We start from the raw sequence: 23,435 nt of genomic DNA on the forward strand, positions 1-23,435 counted from the left end.
GCTCAATCACACCACCATGTTTGCCATGTCAAAGGACATAATGTGCTCCCTCAAATAGTAGGGCCATGGCTGCCCCATCATGATGACAGCAGCACTTACAATTTCTACTGCATGTGTATGTTGGCATTGTTAAAGCCATGGTGAATAGCTGCCAACCTCAAGGGTAGAGCTGAGGATTGGAGTGCCACATTTGAATGTATGGAGGCCTCCTGTATGCCATGGGTGACATGTGTGTTGGCTGGTTTGCAGTACTATTATGACTCGAAATCAGCCTGTGAAACTGCATCAATTGCATACCCAACTGAACAACATCTGTGGCCAGTTTGCAATCATCAATTGGCAGACATTGTCAAGGATTCCTTTGACAACCAATCAGGTTCTGACAACTGGACTGAGAGTCTGTCAGAGGCAGATCTTGTGACTTTCAAATGCAATCAACTTTCAGCTTACAAGCAGGGACATGCGAAGCAGGCCATTTCCATAGTGCTGCAGTATGGAGTGTTCATGCCAACAGCTGCATGGGAGCAACTGGTCAATTACTCCTATTGAGTCACCATTGGAAATGACATACCTCAACTAGAAGTGTGGATGGTCACAATGCATGCCATGTTGGGCTCTGTACCTGGTTGCCAGTTGCAGGAGTCAGAGGTGGAAAACAAGGATATTGACCATGGCGGCATAGTGAATAATGATGGCATGACATGCTCCGATGTAGGTGAGGCCTACTACATGCTTGTGCAGGTGGCTGCCATGGAGAACCCACTTGAGCCTATGGATGTCAGTGACTTGTTAAATGATCAATGGCAGGTGTACAACATTATTAATTGGCACTTACAGCAGTTTGTCACTGGAGGCAAACCCAATCAATTGCATATGATAATACCAGGCGAAGGTGGTGTTGGAAAGTTGAGGATGATTCAAATGATCATGGAAAATTTTGCACAGAGGGGTATAGGTGGGATGCTTGTGAAAGCAGTGTACACAGGCATTGCTGCTTCAGTGATTGATGGGAAGATGTTGCACAACATATGTATGGTCACTCACAACAAGAGAAGCAAAGTCTAACAACAGCATGACAGGCATAATACTGCTGAATGGTGGAAAACAATCAGCTCAAACAATGAAAAAACTTGAGCATTACTGGCATGACAAAAGCTATCTCATCATTGACAAGATGTCAATGGTCTCACATCCTTTATTGGCAAAAGTGTCCAACATCATATGTCATGCATGAATGGGCACAGATGCCATGTCAACTGACCTTCCATTCGGTGGGCTGAACATCATCTTGGTAGGTGACTTCCATCAATTCCTGCCAGTGACTACAAAAGCATTGGCACTGTTATTTTGGCCAGGTAATGTGGAAAAGGATACACATGAGGAACTTGTGGGTTGGTGTATTTATGAACAGTTTGACATTGTAGTGTGCCTGAAGACTCAGGTAAGAGTGACTGATGCTGATTGGATTGATCTCCTGTGTCATGTCCACAATGGCAGCTGCACCAAACATGAGATAAACATGCTTTGCAGCCTTGTGATGGGGAGTCCTACATGTCCTCCAACCAACTTCAGATCCTCGCCTTGGAAAGAAGCTGTGTTGGTAACACCATGGCATGCTGTGCAAATGGAGTGGAATGTGATGACAGTGAAAGAATGAGCAAGCATGGAAGGTTTATCACTCATCAGCTGTCCTGCACAGGACACCATAGGAGGTCATGTGCTCACCTTGCCAGAGAGATCCACTGTGGCTGCCAATCCAAAAAGTGGGTGCAGGCACAATTGACTTGAGCAAGGAGGGCTGTCAGACAAGATGGTCCTTGCCATTGGCATGGATGTGATGGTGACATTTAATGTCACAATGGATATTGACATGGAAAATGGGGTGTGAGGCTGTGTTGTTGACATTGTGCTTGACACAAGGGAGACTGCCAACAGCCTGCTGAACAACATGATTCAGCTGCATTACCCTCCTTTGTATGTGCTTGTGGAGATGAAGCATACCAAAGCGAAGATTCTACCAGGATTGCATGCAGGGGTGCAGCCAGTGACACCTATCTGTAGAATGTTCTCCATCCCAATGGCTGCTGGCAAGCAATCAACAATAACCTGAATGCAGTTGCCAATAACACCTGCCTATACTTTCACAGATTATCACACCCAAGCCCAAACACTGGAACACTGCATGGTTGACATTGGCATGCCTCCTAGTGGTCAGCTGACACCATTCAACACATATGTTGCACTGTCTCATAGCTGAGGGCATGACATGATCCAGCTTCTAAGAGACTTCAATGACCAACTTTTCACTCAGCACCCTAGTGAACACTTGCAAAGGGAAGGGTGACTTGAGTAGTATAGTTCGCTTTTGTGTGCTTAGTCAGCACTTACTTACAGTTTGTTCATACTGTAAGTTTTTACCAATAGACAAGTTACCCCCAAAGATGAGAACAAGTTTAAGACTGCCACAGACTGCCCTAGACAGTCTCCTATCCTCCTACACTCTTTGCTCAGGCTAAAGGAGCCCCTTTGGGCTTACTCTCCCTCTCAGATTCTGGTACTCCATCCTCAATCCACACTATTATATTTCCTCACAGCAGAGGCCCAAAAGAACCTCCAGAGGTCCCATTCTCCCCCACTCTCCCCTCTCACCCCTCTGCATGAATCTCAGCTCCAGGCCCATCCCCTGCCTACATACTCAATCCCACATCACCAGCCATCAGCAGGTCCTAGCACAAGCACCCCTGAATTTCACAGTGCTGCCCATGGGGGGAATTTGGGCACTGCCAGGGACAGCAATACTGGCAAGAAATCCAATGCCAAGGGTGGGAAGGCAAGCAAGGGTACCCATAGGCATGAGTAGAGCTCATTCATCTGCATGGGTGTAGGTTCAATGTCATCATGTCTCACCATGTCATTTGTGTTTCAGTATATACTTTGCCAGACATTCTCTATATCACTGCCCTTCTGTCAAAACATAGACTGTGTCAGCTTTGTGTACATAAACCACTCATTTGTATGGAATTGGTTGACATGCATGATGACCTTGCATGAATGCTGAAGACATGCCAGAATTGCATTGCTGCATCAGGTTTGTAGTGAGTTGAATTGACTACTAACAATCACCATAACATTGTATGATGCTGTTGAATGATAGTGCCAGGGCAGGCATGATACAAAAAGAACCACAATATTCATGCATGAGCAGTGCACATGTACTGGCCATCTTGGACAGCTATGTGCCACATGGCCCTCATGGTCATGTGACTGAATCCCCACAGCCAAAGTGGCTGTCTTGGATGGCCATGCACAAATGTAGACCTCTTGGTCATGTGACCACATCCCACATCTGATGTGGCCTTCCTGGACAGTCATGCACAACAAAGACCTCATTGTCATGTCACCCCTTCTCCACATACAGTGCACACTGGCCATCTTGGACATCCACTGCCAGCAATAGCCAGTGACTACAGTTGTGACTGTGGACTAAATGATCCAATGTTGCAACTGCTATGGTCTACTTGTGGTCACCCACCCCAAAACAGTGCACCAATGCATGTTGAGCATTCCACAGAACTGATTGTTCTTGACTATTACTCCCAAATATTACTCCATGTGTTTCTCAGAAGGATATGCAAATTCCACTCAAATGTTGAAGGAATTTATTACAGATGCCCTTCTGGATGCTACAAGTTTGAACACTTACTCACGTTTCTACTTCCAGAGTGTTCATAACCCTTGTGCCACATCAACCACCTGACACACCTGATGTAGTGGTACCAGCACCAACTCAGGCCAGGTGAAGCAGATGCTGAAGTTGTACCTGACCTGGATGAACTAGAGCCAGGAGTTCACACATTGTGAAGGTGATTGTTACTGGCATTGATGTAGGACTTTTGAGAGGCATGGGTATCTGCAACAGATCAGCATGCCATGGCTGCAGCAGCTGGTCGCATCATGGCAGGATTGTTTAGGTATCATGTCAGACTCCATAGATATGGGCCAAGGTGGAGCCATGCAATTGGTAGCTGCCCAAATTCCATTGCATCACAGTACTAGAGAAGGCAAGGAGGACTCACTAGCAGGAGAGAAAAAACCACATGGGATGTGTGTTGCTTTCATTTGATTGGATTGCCATGCCATCTACTCCCACCCACAAAAAAAAAGCCAAGAGATGTACAATAAAAGAAATTGAGAAAGTGACTTCAATGCCACAGATCATGACTGGGTAAATGACAATGTGGCACCTGCAATGTGAGTGAACAAGCAAACCAAGTGTATTGGAGGAGTGAACTCAGCCTTACTCTTGCCTATCTTGCTAGCTACCATTGTCCATTCTCCATTGGTGTTGTTGATTCTCATTATGTGATGTAGCAGAAGACCCTGTAGTATCTCCTCCCTCCTGTTGTACATCTCCATCTTCAGAAGGTAACAACATTGGGGGGTGAAAATATGTCATGAACAGGTTCTCCTCCTCAGGTAACAGCATTGGTGGATGGAACCCAGCACTGAACAAGAACCCTCCTGCTGTTGCTACCACACCTCCAGCATTGGAGGAAGATGACCCAGCACCACCTGAATTCCCATCATTCAGGGTGGATAACAAAGTAGATTCTGAAGATGCACCAGAAACCAAAGTTGCTGAGGAAACAGCAGCAGCACCTGGTGATGACAACCCACCCTCACCACCAGTTGCCCAATCATCCAGCAACAACATCAGCAGATGAATGAATGGCTGAGGGGACCAATCAGGTTCAGCAATCACCATCAGAGGATGCCAGAACATGTTTGAAACTGATCCATGGAACACACCATAAGGAGTGAAAAATGGGAAATCCATGCTTGATCTCTGCAAGTGAGAAGAGAATGCATGGTGAGATGTGAAAGGGTGATGTGAGGTCTGCTTGTGAAGGATGTGGAGGAATGTGGTGCATGTGAGACCCAAGTGAGCTAGAGGACAATGGTCCATGTACTGCTGCAAGGGATGACTGTGGATGAAAATGTGAGATACCAGAATGGGAGAGTGAGTGTGAGTGACTGTGTTCATTTGCCAACAAAGATGACTGTGGGAGCAAAGAAAGAGATTGGGAATGTCCATGACCATGTCCTTGTGAGTGTGACCTTGAAAAATTCTGTCTCTGGACCTGAGACTGGGGTGTACCCACTGACATTGCTTGTGCCTGAACTTTACTCTGTGTGGACATTGACTGCAAATGCACATGGCCATGTGGTTTCGAAGCCTGGCTTTGAATGACCAGATATCACTGAGGTTGGGGCAGTAGACACCAACATCATGCTCTCTGCATATGACAAGTATGAAACCACCAATGAAGGTGGTTTGCTCAATGAGTCAGTGCTCATGTGGCAGTGTTTAGAGCTTCTGTGTTCATCTACATCTGCCTCCCCATTTCCCTCTCCTTCCTTTCCTGCTCCAGCACCGCTGCCAGTAGCAGCAGCTCCTGGACTCTCTTCTCTGTCCACCCCATTGACACCCAAAAATGGAAGACTGGCATCCAAGTGAAACTGGGAGGACAGATAATCCAGGTGATACAGACCAGGGTATGCATGATGTTCAAAAGTCCCTGCATAGGCATGTCCTAGGACACCTCCAATATGGATCCCACCTAATGTGATTCCATTTCCTGCCCCTCCTCCAAGACCCATGCTACTCATGTTCATGGGCATATTGAGATTCAAGATGGGATGGACCCATACCCAGAGATAATGTTGTCACCACCCAAAGCTCCCATCAACTCTGACCTACTTGTCCCCACCACACCCACACTGTGCACACCAACACCATGAACACCAACATTTATGACCCCATCTTCCCCAAATTCATATGCAGCAGGCTGCATCATCGGATCTGGAGTCAACATTGGGGATCTGTCTCCCATCAGTAAATCACTTTTGCTGGCCAGAGCTGTCCAGAGCTGTCCAGCACTGGACAGATTCCCTAGGACTACCAGCTCAAAAAGTGGTCTACTGATGCCCACACTGCCACCTAACCCTCCCAGGCCAGTGTCACCATTCAACTTGCTCACATTGAGGGTATCTACATTTGGAGAAACATGGCAACTCAGGCCAGGTGAAGCAGATGCTGAAGTCATGCCTGACCCAGATGACCTAGAACCAGGCATTTGTGCATTGCAATGGTGATTGGTAGCTGTGACAGATCAGCATGCTGTGGCTGCAGCTGCAGCAGCAGATGTGTCATGGCAGGATCATTTATGTATCATGTCAGACTTCATAGATATAGGCCAAGCAGAGCCATGCAATGTGTAGCTGTCCAAATTTCTTCACATCATGGTACTAGACAAGACAAGAAAGACTTACTAGAGGCCACATCTACAATACCCCAGAACCAACCATGGGTTTATGTCAATCATCCCTCTCATGGAGATCAATGAAAAGCTGATCACTCATGCATTACAAACAGTCTTCCCTTCGTTGTCTTTCCTCCAGAGTGGTGTCATATGACAGTTATAGCATTGTGTCATCCCATTTGTCCAAGCTGAACACATTGGGCACATACATCACCAGCATGATCCTGTAATGAATGAACCCAATTGAACAAGTATGGTGTAAAATATGCACATTTATTTTTCACAGCCACACTGCCACACCACCATGCTCATTCGGCTTCATTGTTACTTGTCACAGTCATGCAACCACACTACCATGCCCTCTCAACTGTGTCATTACCTTCTGCAACCATGCCACCACACCCATTCAACCATGTCATTACTTTTCACACACAACTGCACTACTGCACCCTTTCAGCCACATTGTTACCCTCCACAACCACACCACTTGACTGCATGTCACATAACAATACTACATGTATATTCATATATGCCTACATAACATAACAATCAATCTCTGCACATTAATGATTGAATTTTGCATGAGGTATATAGAAACAACAATGATTGTATTGGCTAGTAAATTTACCAAGTGGTGGGTAACATGAACATGAATGTCTTCATTTTCAATGACAAGGTGGTCTCATATCAATGTTAGTCATTTGACACATTTGGGCAGATGTTATTGCTGGAAATCACAAATCACATTGAATGAATCATTATGAACATCAGTCTACTGTTAGGGACAGACGTATAGTGAGCAGGGAGGGGAGGGGAAATGGTTGGCAAGTTCACAGATCAATATCAGAGACATCATCATCCTTCAGCAACATTGTTTGATTGAATTGAGTGGACCATGGGTTGGGTGGGGTGTTGTCATCACTGTCAGACAGGAGCTCTTTCACCATCACCAGCCCAGAAATGGGCCCTGCAGGTTGACAAGGCCAGGTGGGCAGTGCATTTGCATTAACTGTAGATATTGCTCAGTTAGCATGTTGTCATAGAGCTGGGAACACATGACTTATGATCCTTGCATTTCTTGCAGAAGGACCACTGATCCATCGCCTTGGAGGAGGATAAGACAGTGATTGGGCAAGACCTCTTGCCTACTCAAAGAAAACCAATTTATTCTGTTAGTAAAGATGATAGTGCTGGAAATCATTACCTGTCTCAGCCATGGCATTGATGTTGAGCTCAGCAACAGAGCTCAAGAGTTCAATTACTTCACTTCCATCATTACTCATTGCCTCAATGTCCATTCCCACAATGTCCAACTCAACTTTCCACTTATTGAAAACAGCAAGTGGAACCAGGTTTCAGGTAACTGTTCAAAAAATATGAGTGATTGCAACTATTGTGCTGCAGTGACATACCAAACCACAAGTTACTATCAGCTATACTTGCCTTCTGACATCCCTTGAAACAAGCAAGAACAATACTGTTTGGGTGGACAGCTGTGGAGAGCTCAAGTTTCCCATTATTCAGAACAAGAAGTTGCCAGTCAGGTTGAGTCTGGGAAGTGGTATTAGACTGCTCACAATGTGCATTGAAATGTCTGAAGACTTTGGGGAACCAAGAATGAAGATGGGTGGTGATGTTGTCATGGGACCATGATGTGTCAATTTTGATTGTTTGTTGCAGGTAACATCCATGATCTTCGAGCTGCTGGATGAATATCTTCCTATCTGCAAGTGGTAAGAGTAAGGGGTCTTTCAGCAACTGACCATTAGCCTTGATTTCAATTTGCAATGTAAGAATCTGCACATTGGAATGAAGAAACAGACTTATGTCCAATCCACAAGTTATGATGGCAACAGAACTGACATGAAATTTCTGATTACTTGCATGCCTCTGAGATGACACCTAGAATAGAATACTTAATCTGAACGATCCAGACATACCACTGGAAATACTTGCCTTGTGCTCAGTAGAAGAAGTTACCTTCTGGACTAGCTTTGAAGATTTCATTGCTAGTGCCTCATGACAGGGATCCAATTGAGCAACCTGAGACAAGCTGGTGGGATGTTTGTTAGCAAGGCCTTCGAATATTCTCACCACATTTGATGAGCTGGATATGGCAGGGAGAGGTTGGGTGGCAACTGAGGTACCATCAGCATTGTGATGCTTGCTTATCCCATGCAGACATTCCAAGCAGTGGGTGGTGTTGCCTTTTTTTGGGAAGAACACTTCACAGTTGCAAGTACCATCACTGCCCTGGCAGAGGCCCTCCTTGGTTGGCATTGATATGGGTGAGAACAAATGGGGCATAAGGACAGATGAACAGAGCACCATGCAATTTATAATTGGTGCCAGCATACTAGATCAAAGTTTAAGACTTAGTAAGTAATATGACAACATGGATAAAGCCTGGCACCATAGACATGCCTGGGAATACCAAATTGAGTCTGCTAACGAAATGTCCACATCTTTGGCCACACATCAACCAATGTGAATAGATTCAATTGTCATATATCTGTCTGAGCCCCACTCCACTGGCATCAACCTGAAACTCTCTGGTGTGATGTCCTGAGCAATTACCTCATGAAGACCACTGAAAAAGATTAGCTCATCTTCATCACTCCTAAATGGATTTCGAAGCGAGGGTACATGCATGGCCTCATGGTTAATATGTACTTGCTGTTGATGTGCAATCACATCGGCCATATCCATTACTTCATCATCAGCGAGGCCAAGTCCCTCAAGCTCTTCATGATCTTGGTATATGCCAAACTTGATTTTACCTAACAGGGACATATCCTTGTATATCACAGAATGAGTAGAGTAGTATACTAACGAAACTGAAATCTTACCTTGGGACTCTTGTTGTTAGCACTTGGGCCACCTAATGGGTGGCAATTCCACTCCTCTCGAAACACCTGACAATTGTGATTGATATCATTGAGGAAAAGTATATGGAGTAACCAGGTATGCGATGTGTTGTTGACATCAAGCAAGTGAATATGTTCAAGCCAAGTGAAGAATGCATGCCAGCATCTGGCAAAAATAATGTAAAATATACTTATGTTCCCCAGATAAATGAGCCTTGGTGGTGGCCATTCTTCATAATGACATAGGTTGCGATGTCAAGGTTCTCACCACTGCGGTCTCCATGTACATGGGAAGGCATACTATATTCTTCAATCACTTGTTTAAATATGTGAAGGACAGTTGCTGACCAATTATTATTGCTAGCACATATCGCAGTAACCTAAGAATGAATCAATGAATGTTGCAAGATAGATGACTGATAAACATACTGTGCAGCAAAACCCATTGATGAATCCATGGATAACAATCCCCCACCAAATCAATTTGTGGTGACTGTCCATGTGCCATAATGCATTGGGCTACTTGACATGATACTTGTGCCTGGTCTTCGTATGGCAGTCTCATAAAGCTTGACCAAGGCAATCCACCCTAGAAAGTGACTGGATTACACAGTGATACTGAATGTGAACCCCCTGTGCCCACATGAACCCAATGATATAATGAAGTCCAGATTCCAGCTGTCTCTTCTTAAATTCCTTGATGAGATTGTCAAGGTCCACATCACTAATCTCAGTGTACATACACTTAATGCCATGGCACCTCATGTAAAGGTGCAGAGTATTTCGATGGATTCTGAGAAGGCACACAAGTTCAGTGGAATGAATGTGTCTTGAGTTTGAAATGACCTCCTTGAGAATGTCGATGTCAATGACCTTCCTCAGCTGTCCTCGTAAACCAGTGTGAACTTCTGCTACTGGCTTTAGCATTTCTATGTTCTCATCAACACTAAGCATGAAGAATGTGTATGTTAGGCTGATAGCACTGGGAACCATTTTTTTAAGTTTGCTCACCAAGTCCTCATGCTGTCTCGATAGCATGCAATTGCTGCATACAGCTTCCCAACTAGCTCAGTGGCATCCGAGAGCCACTCGGACAGGTCAGTGCCCACATGGTCTTCTTCAATCGCTGTAAAGAGATGTATCATGTTTCCTTCCAGAAAGCTGAGATGACACTCAAGGTGAATTATATTGTTGTCCTCTTGGGTCCACACTTGGAAAGCATGCTGATAGATGTTGGAGAGTGAATTGACTGCCACAATGAGGTTTTCTGGCCACAGTGTGGTACTTGCAGGCAGCTGAGGGATGGAACTGGGAAGCAATGTCACCATCAATGGGATGGGTCTTCAAGCTTGAAGCCCAAACCCCAGAATGCGACATAACAGTACATGGGACATATGAGAACACAAGCCATTTCACCTTAATCATGACTGAATCAGTGCCAGTGACAGTCACCTGCCATCCTGAATTTTATTTTGAAAATGGCACATTCATCTTCCAGGTCGAGAATATGCTGTACAAACTCAATCACAACATCTTGGTGAACAAGTCCAAACTCTTCACTGACATCTTTTCACTTGGCCAATATGTGCCAGACAGCCAGGAGGGGAAGGTTGATGGGCAACTGATTATTCTTGGTGGCAAAAATTTGACTGTGCAAACTTTTGACTTGTTCATCGAATTCAAGTTCATGTGGTAAGTCTCTGAGCACTCCCCTGATGGTGACCCTTACTGAATTCACTCATTCTAGTCCCCATCCTTCCACAAAATATTCCTTGGATGACCTCAAGAACTTGCTGGAATTTGTCTGCCATTTCCAATGCAGCACCTGTATGCTCAGCTTCATCACCTCTTGCATCATTGAGAGAGCATACTTCTTCCATCCTTCCAAACTCATTCATCTAGGCATCGAGTACAAGATTTGGGCCATCTTCGAAAGAGGTTTCACTAGGCTTTGCAAAGTCCTGCTGACAAAGTATTAAGAAGTCTCACTGTGTCTGGATGGGGATGGATACTTACCTCACATATGTCTATGTCAGGTCCCATTTGGATGAGTACATCTGCATGGTCACTGCAGAATTTCCCCCCATTGTCCATTCTAGCAGCTGCCAGGATCACAAAGGGTGTGCTGAAGATTGGGCTGCAGTGTGGTGGAATGGTATGGGGCAACTCCTCCTTGATGGAAAGAACCCATGGTGTTTGGACAAAGCTATTGATCACTTCAAAGGATTGCAATTTGGCCAGGTTGGTGTGGATTGTAAGAGGCATATGTTTTCACATATAATGAACCTGAACAAACCACTTGCACATTCTCATCAATTCATTACTCATGTTAAAGATTGCCTTGTCCACAAAATCATACCTACGTAGTTGTTGTACATAGAGATGTAGCATCTTACAATGTAACTTCAGTTTGTTGCAATGTATAGTGTTTTGAGACCTTGTTCAAATTACAGCCATTTTCAAAACTGAGGGCACAGCTAAACGAACAAAATCACACACATGTAGTGGCTAAATTTTAGAATCTGAACATCTCAATCAATTCAAGTCAGATTGCCAGTATTTTTGCAGATTTGGAACCAGGTAAATTAGATTCAGGTTCTTGTATAAAAATTAGAATAGTTCCACTGCTATATAAGTCTGAAAAAAAAGGCTGATTTTACACATATAACCAAGATTGTGATGCAAGTACTGCATATTTCTCCACAAAAAATTCATATTCTTCGAGCCCTGTGTATTACCTAGAGGACAGTACAAAAATTATATGTAATTCTGCAGTGTGCTATTGCGATCTGAAGTACTACACCTCATACTATCTTATCTGCACTTGGTGGCTGCTTACTAATCACATGCTACCTCCCCCCTTCCAATGCCTCCACACCTTGCATCTCAAGACTTCAAGTAAAATCATAGTAGATTATCTTACTATCATAAATGCTGAAATGAAAAGTCAGTGGCCAGGCAAGCAGTGTGCATGAACAGTGAGTAACCACCTTTGAGCCACTGTAGCTATATGGATGACTAGTTGCTGACATAATCATCCTTGTCTGGCCACCGACTTTTCATCTCCATGTTCAGTCAAGTCAAGATTACAGTCATCCTGGGATGTGCTGTACAAATTGATCACCAGTATCATTAACCGAGTCAATGTCACTGACATCAAGCAGGTCATTCCTGAACCATTCTCAGAAAACCTCATATGAGGTCAAGGACCATTCACCTGCAGCGTCATGAAAGCACAGGCATCCAGCTTACCCTTTACACTTGTTTTTGCTGCTCTGGTGGCCATTATCAACACAAAACTTCCTCAAGTGGGAGAGCTCATCTTAACCTGGCTCATAAGCCAGTTTTGACATGCATTAAAGCATAACAACAAAGTAAGTCACAATTCTTTCCTGCCTGTTTCAAATTGTTGATGTCATGCTGGACAGACTGTTTGTCATTCTTCGAGAACTTTCCTTGGTCACCTTGTCAATCAGGCTGTTGCACATGAGATTACTGCGCTTGAAACCCTCATCTTCCTCCTTGAGTGCCAAATGGATGACTTGATTGAGATTGTGGTTGGATTCATGCATGAGGTTGGCGCATTTCTGGCAGAAAACTCTCTGAAAGCAAATGCACTCATTTTTGACCATTTCCATGATGTTCTCAATGAGGGGACCATCAGTCATCACATACAATATATGATAGAGGTGCTTATGCAGGTCTGGAAAGACAAGTATAAGGACAACCCAATCATACCAGATGGGTTGGACCTTGTAAAGGAAGAGGAGCAAATTATGCACCACATATGCCTTGAAGAGGAGTTGCAGGTCCAAGAAGGGCTCAGTGAGTTTCTGTTGTTTGTTACCAGTTTTAGTATTTGAAGCATTTGGGCAGATATTCTCAAGTTCAACCCCAATTACATGGAGAATGAGGAAAAGTACAAAGCAATAAAAGCTGAGATTCTTGGAGAGGGCTCTGACAATGAATCTGGTCCAGAGGAGTCAAGCAAGGAAGAAGAGCAAGGTACATGACTCTTTCACTCCTGTGTCATAATTTTGACCCTTTGGTGGCCAAAGAATGAGAAGGTATATTGGATCAGATGGGGACAAACTTGGTCAATCTATGATGAATGATATACCTTACTATCATGAACACTCTCAACTATGAAGAAGCTGTCCACAAGCTCTTGAAGATCCAGTCAAAGGAAGGAGAAGAGGTGAGTATCATTATTTTAATTACTTCAAAATCATGCTCATGTCCATTGGTTAGATCGAGCTCATTAACATGATTATTGAGTGTTGCTTGCAAGAGCACTCTTACTCCACCTTCTACAGCCTTGTTTGGGAATGATTTAGTTGGCTTAATCATGTCTGGATGGAATGCATTGAACAAGCATTTGACAACTACTACCATACTGTTCACTGATACAAGACATCCTGATGATATTCCCAACACTCACCTACCCCATGGAGAGACTACAGCAAAGGTCACAGTCAGGGCCCAGCTCAGAGCCCAGATGGCTCATGCAACTACAGGCCACATGGACACAATGGGGAATACACTCAGGAACTTGGTTGCAACTATGTATAAGACAAGTACCATGAAGACTCACACTCCCTGCCATCTTCCCCTTGTTGGTCTCCCTCACTTCATCAATCTCACTCTCCACCTCATTGATCTCCCTTGATGGAGGAGATGGTGAAGTTTTTTTTCATCAGAGTTGTCAGAGATTTGAATAACTTCTATGATACCATTCATTGATATGTTTGCATTCATGTTACCCACCACCTGGTAAATTTACTAGCCAATACAATCATTGTTGTTTCTATATACCTCATGCAAAATTCAATCATTAATGTGCAGAGATTGATTGTTATGTTATGTAGGCATATACAAATATACACATAGTATCATTATGCGACATGTGGTTGAGTGGTGTGGTTGCAGAGGGTAACAATGTAGCTGAGAGGGTGCAGTGGTGTGGTTGCAGAAGGTAACAATGTGGCTGAAAGGGTGCAGTAGTGCAGTTGTACAACCATGAAAAGTAATGACATGGTTGAATGGGTGTGGTGGCATGGTTGTGGAAGGTAACACTGTGGTTGAGAGGGTGCAGTAGTGCAGTTGTGCAACTGCAACAAGTAATGATGCAGCCAAATGAGTGTGGTGGTGTGGTGGTGTGGCCACGAAAAATAATGTGCATATTTTATGCCATAGAACAAGTCAGTGTCAGGCTCTCCCCACCTCCTTAAAAAAACATTTTGCTTCTGAAACACCAAAACAAAGGAACCAACACCACCCATATCCCATTGAAAGCAAGGAAGAATAGTAATGTACCTGACATGTTGCCTCTGCCTCCTCTGCTGTGATTCCCATGCGTATTTGTGTGCCCAGTTCCAGGTGGGCTCTCTCCAATATTATCTCCACCCTGTGCATCAGCACTACTATGACTACCATGTGTGTTGGAAGAGGTGAATGCATGGATGTATGTATGAGTGGATATGTGGGATGTGGAAGTAGTGGGGTGTTGCTCAGCATGGTTAGACCACATGGTTTTGGGGTGCTGACATTTGTGCTGTGTTGAGATTTAGTTGCAGAGAGTCCATTACAGGCCAGGGGGGATGCAGCTATTTACAACCTGGAGGGTTCACAGTGCTTGCACTGCATCCACCACCTGATGCACCCCCCAGCACACTCAATGCAGTGGAAATAGAACCAGTAGAGGACTGGGTTAGGTGTGAGGAAGCCTTGACTGTTAAAGTGGGACAACCATGAGTTCCAGGGCTAGAACTGGTTTAGTATGAGTCATACTGGCACTGGGGTTAGTTTGGGCAGTCCAATGAGCACATGTGACCATAGCTGGGGTGGGCAATGAGAGATGCTGGGATTTGCAGGAGCTGTATTTGCATTAGGAGTCAAGTTGGTGCTGGCATTGGATGTAGAGTTGTGCCTGTATTGGAGATAGGAGGAGAAAGGCCTTGGCCATATAGGGGTATGTGTCAATCCAGGGTGTCGAAATCCAGGTGTGCATGTACTTCACCTGGAAGGTCTTGCATGGTGTCCAATGCAGAAGATGTGAATGGTGTCTCTTTGTTGCATGAGTCGAGGAGTTCACTGAGGGGGGAGTTCAATGGTTGGCCTGAAGATACTTGGGGCATAGTGAGATGTAGATGAAGAACATGTGATGTCTTTGCCATAGTTCATTGTTGTGGTCAAGGTGGGGATTGCCAATAGGAAAGCTGAAGGACCAAAGCCATTGGAGAACAGAGGGCAATTTGCGGGTAGGCTGTGGTAGATTATGGACAGCAGAGGACAAGTGTTTTCACCTCTGGGATGCCATGGTTGGGGGAAGGGAGTGGTGGTTGTTGAAGTCATTGCCTGCAATGGAGTTGTGGTTGGATGAACAAGCAGTCTGATGGCCATGTCAATGGGTGTGGGATGAGTGTTGAAGTCATGTGAGGAAGCCATTCACATTTGACTGCATCCAAGATGGCCAAGTGCACTACATGATGTGATGATGACATCCAGCTACATACACACCTTGTGCTGGAATGGCCATCTTGGATGGCCCGATGGCATCAGCAGCCTTCACATCATGTAACATACATGGCATCTGCCCTTGGCCATCCAAGACAGCCATCAGTGTTGGTGAGGATGCGATCACATGACCATGGCATTGTCTGCCAGCTGGCCATCTTGGACAGCTGACAATGTCTTGGATGGTATGCAATTCTGTAATTCAGGCCTTGTGCCAGTTGGCCATCCTAGACAGTCAAAAATGTCAAATTGGTGTGCAATCATGTGTCACCCTCAGTCCTTGTGCCAGTCAGCCATCTGAGATGGCCAAGGACATTGAATTGGTGTTCAACCACATCACCCTTGGTCCATGTGCCAGTGGCTGTCTTGGATGGCCACAGAGGTCTAGGTGATGAGACCATGTCACATTCAGTCTGTGCCAGTCAGCTGTCCAAGATGGCCAAAAGAGGTCAAGGAGATGTGACTCACATCATATTCAGTCCATGTGCCAGTTGGCCATCCAAGATGGCCACATCTGGAACCAAACATATATCCCACAAGCATTTTATATTATCATAGATTATCAAAGGTGGAATTGCATGTGAGAAATAGTCAAGTACATGGCAGATCATTGGCTGAAATGTTATTGATGGATAACAGCACATGCACATTGTGGTGATGGCAGCATGAGCAGATTACCCAATGGCACACCATGAGGTAAACACATGGTGGAGGGTATAAGTATTGACCTGCTTCTGACCTTCCTGCCAATCCTTCTCTTCTCTCACCCCCAACCATTCCCCTCTCATTTGTGATATCCATTAACAATCACAGCAAGCATGCCAACTCAATCATTAAGAGCTGTGCTTCTTATGCTCAGTAGCGAAGGCCTTCCATGGAGTGTGGCATCATGGCAAGCACTGACCAGGATGCCTGGAGAGCTGTGGTTCACAGTCAATAACAATAACATGCTGGATGATTCACCCTCATTGTATGTGCCTGAGTGGACCACTTGAGTTGCAAACCAAGTCAAGTCATTTGCCACAATGGTGTGGGGTATGGCCAGTGCCACACAGGATGCCTATATCACCAAGTGGGATGCAGATAATGATTCTGCAGGCTGCACTGCCTGGGCCACCTTCATCAGTAAATGATCTGGGCAATGGGGCATCAACAGAATTATTGACAAGGTGCTTGAGACTGCTGGTTGCTCCCCCATATAAATCCTACATGACTTCAAGACACCAGCTGTAAGTATGGCACTTGCACAAATCATCTGGCATTAACAGTATTCCACACTAGTTACCCAATGCTGAGGCTGCACAAATCTATGACTGCACCACTCCACTTGCACAAAAATTATTCAGAGATGAGGCATTCCTAGGGACAAGTAGCCTCCTGAAAGGGGAGGTAGTAAAATTCTGCCACATGATCTTAAGTTTGAGTTGGAATCAGTACTGCAAGGCAGTGTCATGTGACATACACTTAATGGATTCTTTGTATGAAATGGTAACCCAATCATGGATTGGTAAGTGCAATCATGGCTTCGATAATTTGGTCTCAGATATTCTTGTTCATAGCATTCAGTGCTGAAGGCACTAAGCTGACACCTGCACAAATCAAGTCATTCATCAAGGACCTGCACAAATTACTCAAATTATATGTTTGTTATGATGACAAGGACTGTCGCACTCAGGTTGAACAATACCTGGAAGATATGGTAGAGATGTTGCATGTGTCAACAAGTGACAAGGTTATGTAAGTTGCCAGTGGACAAACCTCTGATGAACCTTAGGTGAACCTTAGACAAACCAGCCTTTTTTCCCACACCTCTATTTTTGACAGGTTATGTATCACCACTAGTATCTTTTTTTACCCCTTGTCCCTTGTTCTTATGAGCTTGTTTTCACATATATATACTTCTCTTCTCTTACTTACAAAACCCTCAGTCATCTTGCCCATACTCAGGCAGTGGCTGAGCTATTTTCTATTTAGTTTTTGTCAGGTTATGAACCCCAAGGGTGCATCCTAGCTCCTCACACAGCACCAGATGACTTGCACCCCCAAAAAATTTTTCCCACCCTGAAAATCCTTTGGTTTGCTGACCTACTGGCATAACAGGCACCTGAGCTTCACTACTCAAGATGTCAGCTACTACTAGCACCACCACAACTGACTTGCCCACACTAACAGGGCCAAACAATTATGAGATTTGGAAACTGTTCCTGGGATCTGCAACAAGGGAATACCCCACCTCTCTGTTGGTGAGGTCATCCACTATGCACAACTCCATCAATGAGTTGTGCAGTGCCATTGAGGACACAATGTTCCCATAGCTCCACAAGCCTTGCTTCTGTGTCTGCAAACATGGAGCACAGATCCCTGAACTGGATCTCTTCACCTTTGTACAGCATGGATGTCCAGTTTTCGGTATCCTTCCACCAAATCTTTGGCAGGCCCATAGTGTCATAGGAGATGGCACTGGCATGATGTTGGTGTTGGAGTTTATCACTTTTACCTTAGTTGTGGTTCACCGAGCACAGCATTATGTAATCCAAAAGCGGACACTTAGCAGTTTATTTTTTTTCCTTACTGCACCTTAGCTTCAACCAACTTGAAGTCTGAGGTGGGACTCCTTCCATTCATTATATTGGAACACTTACTTACCTACCTACAGTATATTCCTCTCTATAGGTAGTTAATTGTTCAGCTTCAACCAACTTGAAGTCTGAGTATATTCCTCTCTATAGACTTGACAATCCTGCAGCTTGTCATCCTCCAAAAGTTGGAGGGAGCAAAGACGAGCAAATGTTGAAAGTGTTTTTTTGGTGAACCAAGGCTGAAGGCTGTCACATGCTTTGTGCTGATCCTCTGGGTCAGTGGATGCAGCACAGTTCTGGATCTCCATGAGGAGTGTCAAGTGCATGCAGTATGTAAACTTGGAAATGGTATTGGTGATGTCCTTGGGTTCCTTGAACATACCCCCTCACTGCAGTGTCAGGAGTGCAAGACACTCTTCGGTTGGATCTGCAATGGTGCCAGGTGTGATTTGTTTCCAAGTAATGGTCCAGGTGATGATCAACACTGCATGAATGCATTCACAAATGTCATCTTGATTGGCCCTGCCCTGCAATCCTTCCAGTAGTGTCTGCAATGCATTGGCTAGCTCTTCACTTCTAGGCACTTTGTGAAGGACAAAGGCCAGCAAAGCAACCACTGGGACAACATAGCCATCCATCATCTTCACTAGCATGTGCCTATGCAATGGTGTATTTGAGATGCCCCTGTCTTGAAGGTGTGTGCATAAGTCATCAATGAGTTATGCATGTGATGATGGTGCTTACTCTTTGACTGGGTCTGGTGAATTCAGTCACTGCAAGACCAGCTCATTTGAGGTGTCCAAAAGGTCCAAAGCATGCTTGAAATACTGAGTGACTGCCAATCACAGTCCAGGCAAGATCTCATTGTTGTCCTTGGGTATTGCTGCCAGGTTTTGCAAGGTTTCCACTTCATGTGGAGCAGTAGCCAGATATTTATGCCATCATGTTGTCATGAGCCATGGAGAGATCATGTGCTTGTCTTGATTGGCTTGAGGGGGGATGCAAAAGTCTTGTTCCAATTCCTTTAGGAGGCTGTTTGCCAATGCTCCTGTGGAAATGCCTTTGGCATTGACCACTGCTGGCTCTTTCACTTCCCAGAGGATACAATGCATGCCATGGCCCTGTGCATTCATGCTTTGACTCTGCACATCCTCCATGCTTATGGTGCTGTGATATTCTTGTGTTCTCATTGGTGATGGTCCTGTATTTTCTGCTCTGTTGTGTAGATTTTTGGACAGTGGTCACATGAAAATGCATCCCAGACTGCCAGCCCTTGGACAATGCCTTGTGGTCCTCTGATTTCTGTGGGGAGAACAGAAGCAACATTGGTTTCTGACAAGGCACCATTGAGCTGGATCTGATCCATGTTCATGATGGAATGATTGGTGGCAATGTGGTCAGTCACATTGGTTCTGGGAGTGGTGATCTTGCAACTTGTGCATACAAGGCAGAGAAATTCTTCATTGACAGCCAGGTGGAGTGTGCTGAGATATGGGTGGTAGATGAGGCCACCCACAGTAGACAGCTGTGACTGGGCTGGTTGAGTGGTTTGTATGTTTTTTTTGGATGGAAGCAGAGACTGTGACCATGAGATCAGGCTTGTAGTATGAGCTTGCCAAATTCTTTTAATCTTACTTTGAAAAAAATGTCTTGAATGGACTCTGGGACTGGAGACCCCACTTGCACTGACATGGGAGATGCTATGGATCCATTTCTATGCTGCAATGGCTTGCATAAGTCATCAATGAGTTGTGCAAAGGTGGGTGAGCTTACCCTGTCTGTGCTGCTAGCTGAAGACTCTGCTGATGGGGAATGCATGTTGATATCCCCAGCTGGGGCCTGTGTTGTGGTGTCAAGACCACTGGTTAAACTAGCAAACCAGCACTTACTGATCCTTGATGGCACAACTCATCAATGAGTTGTGCAGACATGGTGCTAGTTGAAGGGGCCATGGCACTAGAATGGCCAGAGGCAGTAGTATTATATGATGAGGATGACATTTGACTTTGTTTGTACATGTTTGCTCAGTTGCAATTGAATGTTGAATGCTTTGATTTACCTTTCTTTCTGGGCCTAACCAAGTGGACTTGGCCCTTTTCATGTGTGCTTTCAAGGCATCTGTGGTTGAATACCCTGTTGGTTTAGGGCAGGATGGCTCAGAACAGTAGCATAAGAATAGACTGCCTGTCCTGTGCACTGTAACCTGCTGTCCATCAGGTGCAGTAAAGGTTGATACTCTGACACATTTTTTGTTGTGAGTGTTGTGTAGATTTTTGTTGTCAAACTCTGCTCCACAGGTGCTGCAAGTGTAAGCCATGCTACTGTGTGAGGATGGTGATGGGAGAGATCAGAAGAAAGAAAATGAAAGGAGGGAAAGAGGAAAGAAATACCTTTCTCACAATGGATGCTATATATGCTGGCTATCTGTGGCTATGCAGAACTGTTATCTATACATAGTGGGTGCTTTGCATGGCAGAGCAATTTTTTTCAGTGGCTATACACAGCTTTCAATGGCAGTGTGATTTTTTTTTGGTGTCAGACCATTGCAACTCATTGATGAAGTATGCAGTGGCATTGGGCAATGCACAGCTTGTTTCTATATATGGTAGGCACTTTTGTGGCTATACACAGCTTTCACCCATATATGGTAGGCGCTTTTGGTGGCTATACACAGCTTTCAGTGGCAGGCTGATTTTTTTGGTGTCAGGCCATTGCAACTCATCAATGAGTTGCATAGTTGCCTTGTGCTATATAAAACCTGTTTCCTTATATGGTAGGCACTTTTGTGGCTATACACAGCTTTCAGTGGCTGTGTGATTTTTTGCAATTTTTTGCCTGCACAAGTCATTGATGAGTTGTGCAATTACCATATATAGTAGGCGCTTTTCGAATTTCCTTTTATAGTAGGCACTTTTGAGACTGGAACTGGGCAGACAGTTTAGATTATTAGGCAATCACTGGACTCCCTACCATGTCCACCAGTGGTTTCCTGGTCATCCTAGACCATGGGGACAGGCATAGGAGCAGAAGTGCCTGGTAGGACTAGTCTTGATCAGCCACATCTTGCCTTTCAGCAATCACTGCACTTGCTACCATGTCCACCAATGGTTTGCTGGTCATCCTGGACCTTGGGGACAGGGTGAGACAGCCTTTCAGAGATCACTGGACCATCTTCCTATTATAAGAGGTATCTGCATGAACTGTTTGCAAATGTTCTAGGCCAGCAATTTGTGGGTCATGACTGGATGGTCCATGACAAGCTTCCTCTACAAGAGGTATCTGCATGAACCATCTGGCAAGGCTCAAGGCCAGCGATGGGGGCAGTCAGGACTGGTCTTGACCACCTTCCATTTTAGGAAGGACCTGTGTGAATTCCTTTCCCAAAAAGGCAGTGCTGACTGGTAGGATGGGGCATCCTTCTTGGATCAGAAGGATAGACTGTTTTACCAGGGTTTGCATGGGGGTTATTTCTGGGTTATTTACTGGGGTTTTCATGGGGGTTATCTCTGGGTTATTTACTGGGGTTTTCACAGGGGTTATCTCTGGGTTATTTACCAGGGTTTTTACAGGGGTTATCTCCAGCTTTTTTACCAGGGTTTTCATCCCAGTTGACTTGGGGTTACTTTCCCTACTTCTGTCACCAACTCAGTAATCTGTAATCTGTAGTCATCATACAAAGTAGTAGTCTGTCTTACCACTCCAGATAAGCAACCCCTCCCTTATTTTCTCTACCCATACCCATCAGCTGCCTCATCATGCTAATCACTCACTCCCTTAGTAGTGCTGTCAGCCCTATTTCAGATAACCAACCAGTCCCTTATTTTTTGCTAGTCATATCCAAGTCAGTTGCTAGTTAGTTGCTAGTCAGTAGGTGTCTTATCCATAGTCAGTCAGTAGTTACTACTACATCCCTTGGTAGGTAGTCCGCTTTTTTGCTAATCAACTCACTACTCATCTTTCATCCAAATAAGCAACTGGTCACTTATTTTTCCCTAGTCATATTCAAATCAGTTGGTAGTTTGTAGGTTGTCATCAGTAGTCAGTCAGTAGTCACTACTACATCCTTTGGTAGTCTCCTTTTTTGCTAATCAACTCACTGGTCATCTTAGGTACAGAAATAAGCAACCCATCACTTACTTTTGCTACACATATTCTCCATCTCCATGTCTTCTGTCAGTAGTTGCTATTCCATAGTTCCTCATTTGTAGTCAGTCATCATCCCTATGTCTGCTTTTTTGCTACTCATGTCCTAGTCATCTTGGGTCCAGATAAGCAACCAGTCACTTATTTTTCACTAGTCATGTTATTCAAGTCAGTTTGTATTCAGTAGGTGCTCATCAGTAGTCAGTGGTCATCACTGTGTCTGCTTTTTTTGCTAATCACTTGCTAGTCATCTTCAGTCCAGATAAGCAACCAGTCACTTATTTCTTTGACTCTGAGTTGTTGTGTTGCTTCCCTTCACCAACCCTCTGGTGCCTGTACACTTGTCTTCACTCCCTAGGTGGTTGCCTTCAGTGGCTGTACAACTTGCTCTCTCAACTTCATACTCATCTTCCATCCAGATAAGCAAACTTGCCAGTCATCTTGTGTCCAGAATAAGCAACTGGTCCCTTATTCTGTTGTAGTCAGTGGTGCAGCTCTTGCTACTTGCTACTTGGTAGTTGGTAGTCACAAGTCCAGATAAGCAACCAGTTGCTTTCAGTTGGTAGTTGGTAGGTGGGTAGTTACTGCTACATCCCTTGGTAGTCCGCTGTTTTGCTAATCACCTTCCTTGTCATCTGCCCTCCAAATGAGCAACCAGTCCCTTATTTTTTCCTATGTCTGTCATCAGTAATTGGTGGTCTCTAGCCATTGCCATGTCTGCTCTTTTGCTAATCAACTCACTACTCACCTTTCATCCATATAAGCAACTGGTCACTTATTTTTGTTCTTCATTGCTCTTTGGTAGTCAGTAGTCATTACTGTGTCCGCTTTTTTCACTAGTTATTTGCTAGTCATCTTGGGTCCAGAATAAGTGACCAGTCACTTATTTTTTTCACTTAGGGTGGCTGTGTTGCTTCCCTTCACCAACTTTCTGGTGGCTGTGCATTTCCTTATATGGTGGTTGCATGCAGTGGCTGTGTAGGTTGCATGCAAGCAACTTGCCTTAT

At 44.6% G+C, this 23,435-nt stretch overlaps 10 protein-coding genes across 10 annotated transcripts; 5 read left to right on the forward strand and 5 right to left on the reverse strand.

Moving 5' to 3' along the window:
* Positions 1–4,315: 4,315 nt before the first annotated feature.
* On the reverse strand, positions 4,316–4,891 carry F5J12DRAFT_935996 (uncharacterized protein; the record flags this gene model as incomplete). The annotated part of the gene is made up of 1 exon (XM_051749624.1): positions 4,316–4,891. The coding sequence occupies exon 1, from the start codon at positions 4,835–4,837 to the stop codon at positions 4,316–4,318; it is 522 nt and encodes a 173-aa protein (XP_051600927.1). The 5' UTR covers positions 4,838–4,891.
* Positions 4,892–4,900: 9 nt separating this feature from the next.
* F5J12DRAFT_935998 (uncharacterized protein) lies at positions 4,901–6,137 on the reverse strand (the record flags this gene model as incomplete). The annotated part of the gene is made up of 2 exons (XM_051749625.1): positions 4,901–5,662; positions 5,713–6,137. 2 exons carry the CDS (start codon positions 6,135–6,137, stop codon positions 5,185–5,187), a joined length of 903 nt encoding a protein of 300 aa, XP_051600928.1. The 3' UTR covers positions 4,901–5,184.
* A 1,016-nt stretch (positions 6,138–7,153) lies between these two features.
* Positions 7,154–8,603, reverse strand: F5J12DRAFT_782303 (uncharacterized protein; the record flags this gene model as incomplete). Its single annotated transcript, XM_051742704.1, has 6 exons — positions 7,154–7,332; positions 7,528–7,641; positions 7,736–7,816; positions 7,901–8,047; positions 8,087–8,120; positions 8,304–8,603. The coding sequence occupies 6 exons, from the start codon at positions 8,601–8,603 to the stop codon at positions 7,154–7,156; spliced, it is 855 nt and encodes a 284-aa protein (XP_051600929.1).
* Positions 8,604–8,801: 198 nt separating this feature from the next.
* On the reverse strand, positions 8,802–9,364 carry F5J12DRAFT_719486 (uncharacterized protein; the record flags this gene model as incomplete). Its single annotated transcript, XM_051741171.1, has 2 exons — positions 8,802–9,119; positions 9,173–9,364. Coding segments are annotated over 2 exons (510 nt in total), but the record flags the coding sequence as incomplete, so codon positions are not given.
* Positions 9,365–10,613: 1,249 nt separating this feature from the next.
* Positions 10,614–11,169, forward strand: F5J12DRAFT_892043 (uncharacterized protein; the record flags this gene model as incomplete). The annotated part of the gene is made up of 2 exons (XM_051747537.1): positions 10,614–10,882; positions 10,938–11,169. 2 exons carry the CDS (start codon positions 10,614–10,616, stop codon positions 11,167–11,169), a joined length of 501 nt encoding a protein of 166 aa, XP_051600931.1.
* A 7-nt stretch (positions 11,170–11,176) lies between these two features.
* On the forward strand, positions 11,177–11,515 carry F5J12DRAFT_688222 (uncharacterized protein; the record flags this gene model as incomplete). The annotated part of the gene is made up of 1 exon (XM_051740345.1): positions 11,177–11,515. A coding segment is annotated over one exon (339 nt), but the record flags the coding sequence as incomplete, so codon positions are not given.
* A 902-nt stretch (positions 11,516–12,417) lies between these two features.
* On the forward strand, positions 12,418–13,203 carry F5J12DRAFT_892044 (armadillo-type protein; the record flags this gene model as incomplete). Its single annotated transcript, XM_051747538.1, has 4 exons — positions 12,418–12,498; positions 12,553–12,564; positions 12,619–13,015; positions 13,067–13,203. 4 exons carry the CDS (start codon positions 12,418–12,420, stop codon positions 13,201–13,203), a joined length of 627 nt encoding a protein of 208 aa, XP_051600933.1.
* A 116-nt stretch (positions 13,204–13,319) lies between these two features.
* Positions 13,320–13,522, forward strand: F5J12DRAFT_892045 (uncharacterized protein; the record flags this gene model as incomplete). Its single annotated transcript, XM_051747539.1, has 2 exons — positions 13,320–13,388; positions 13,442–13,522. 2 exons carry the CDS (start codon positions 13,320–13,322, stop codon positions 13,520–13,522), a joined length of 150 nt encoding a protein of 49 aa, XP_051600934.1.
* A 3,002-nt stretch (positions 13,523–16,524) lies between these two features.
* F5J12DRAFT_782305 (uncharacterized protein) lies at positions 16,525–17,717 on the forward strand (the record flags this gene model as incomplete). The annotated part of the gene is made up of 5 exons (XM_051742705.1): positions 16,525–16,676; positions 16,762–16,935; positions 17,053–17,213; positions 17,266–17,443; positions 17,681–17,717. The coding sequence occupies 5 exons, from the start codon at positions 16,525–16,527 to the stop codon at positions 17,715–17,717; spliced, it is 702 nt and encodes a 233-aa protein (XP_051600935.1).
* Positions 17,718–18,671: 954 nt separating this feature from the next.
* On the reverse strand, positions 18,672–20,216 carry F5J12DRAFT_782306 (uncharacterized protein; the record flags this gene model as incomplete). Its single annotated transcript, XM_051742706.1, has 5 exons — positions 18,672–18,973; positions 19,531–19,864; positions 19,921–20,004; positions 20,059–20,124; positions 20,175–20,216. 5 exons carry the CDS (start codon positions 20,214–20,216, stop codon positions 18,672–18,674), a joined length of 828 nt encoding a protein of 275 aa, XP_051600936.1.
* Between the last annotated feature and the right edge of the window lie 3,219 nt (positions 20,217–23,435).

Source organism: Pisolithus orientalis (assembly GCF_024613125.1).
Source record: "Pisolithus orientalis strain OTSU chromosome Unknown F5J12scaffold_11, whole genome shotgun sequence".
NCBI lineage: Eukaryota > Fungi > Basidiomycota > Agaricomycetes > Boletales > Pisolithaceae > Pisolithus > Pisolithus orientalis.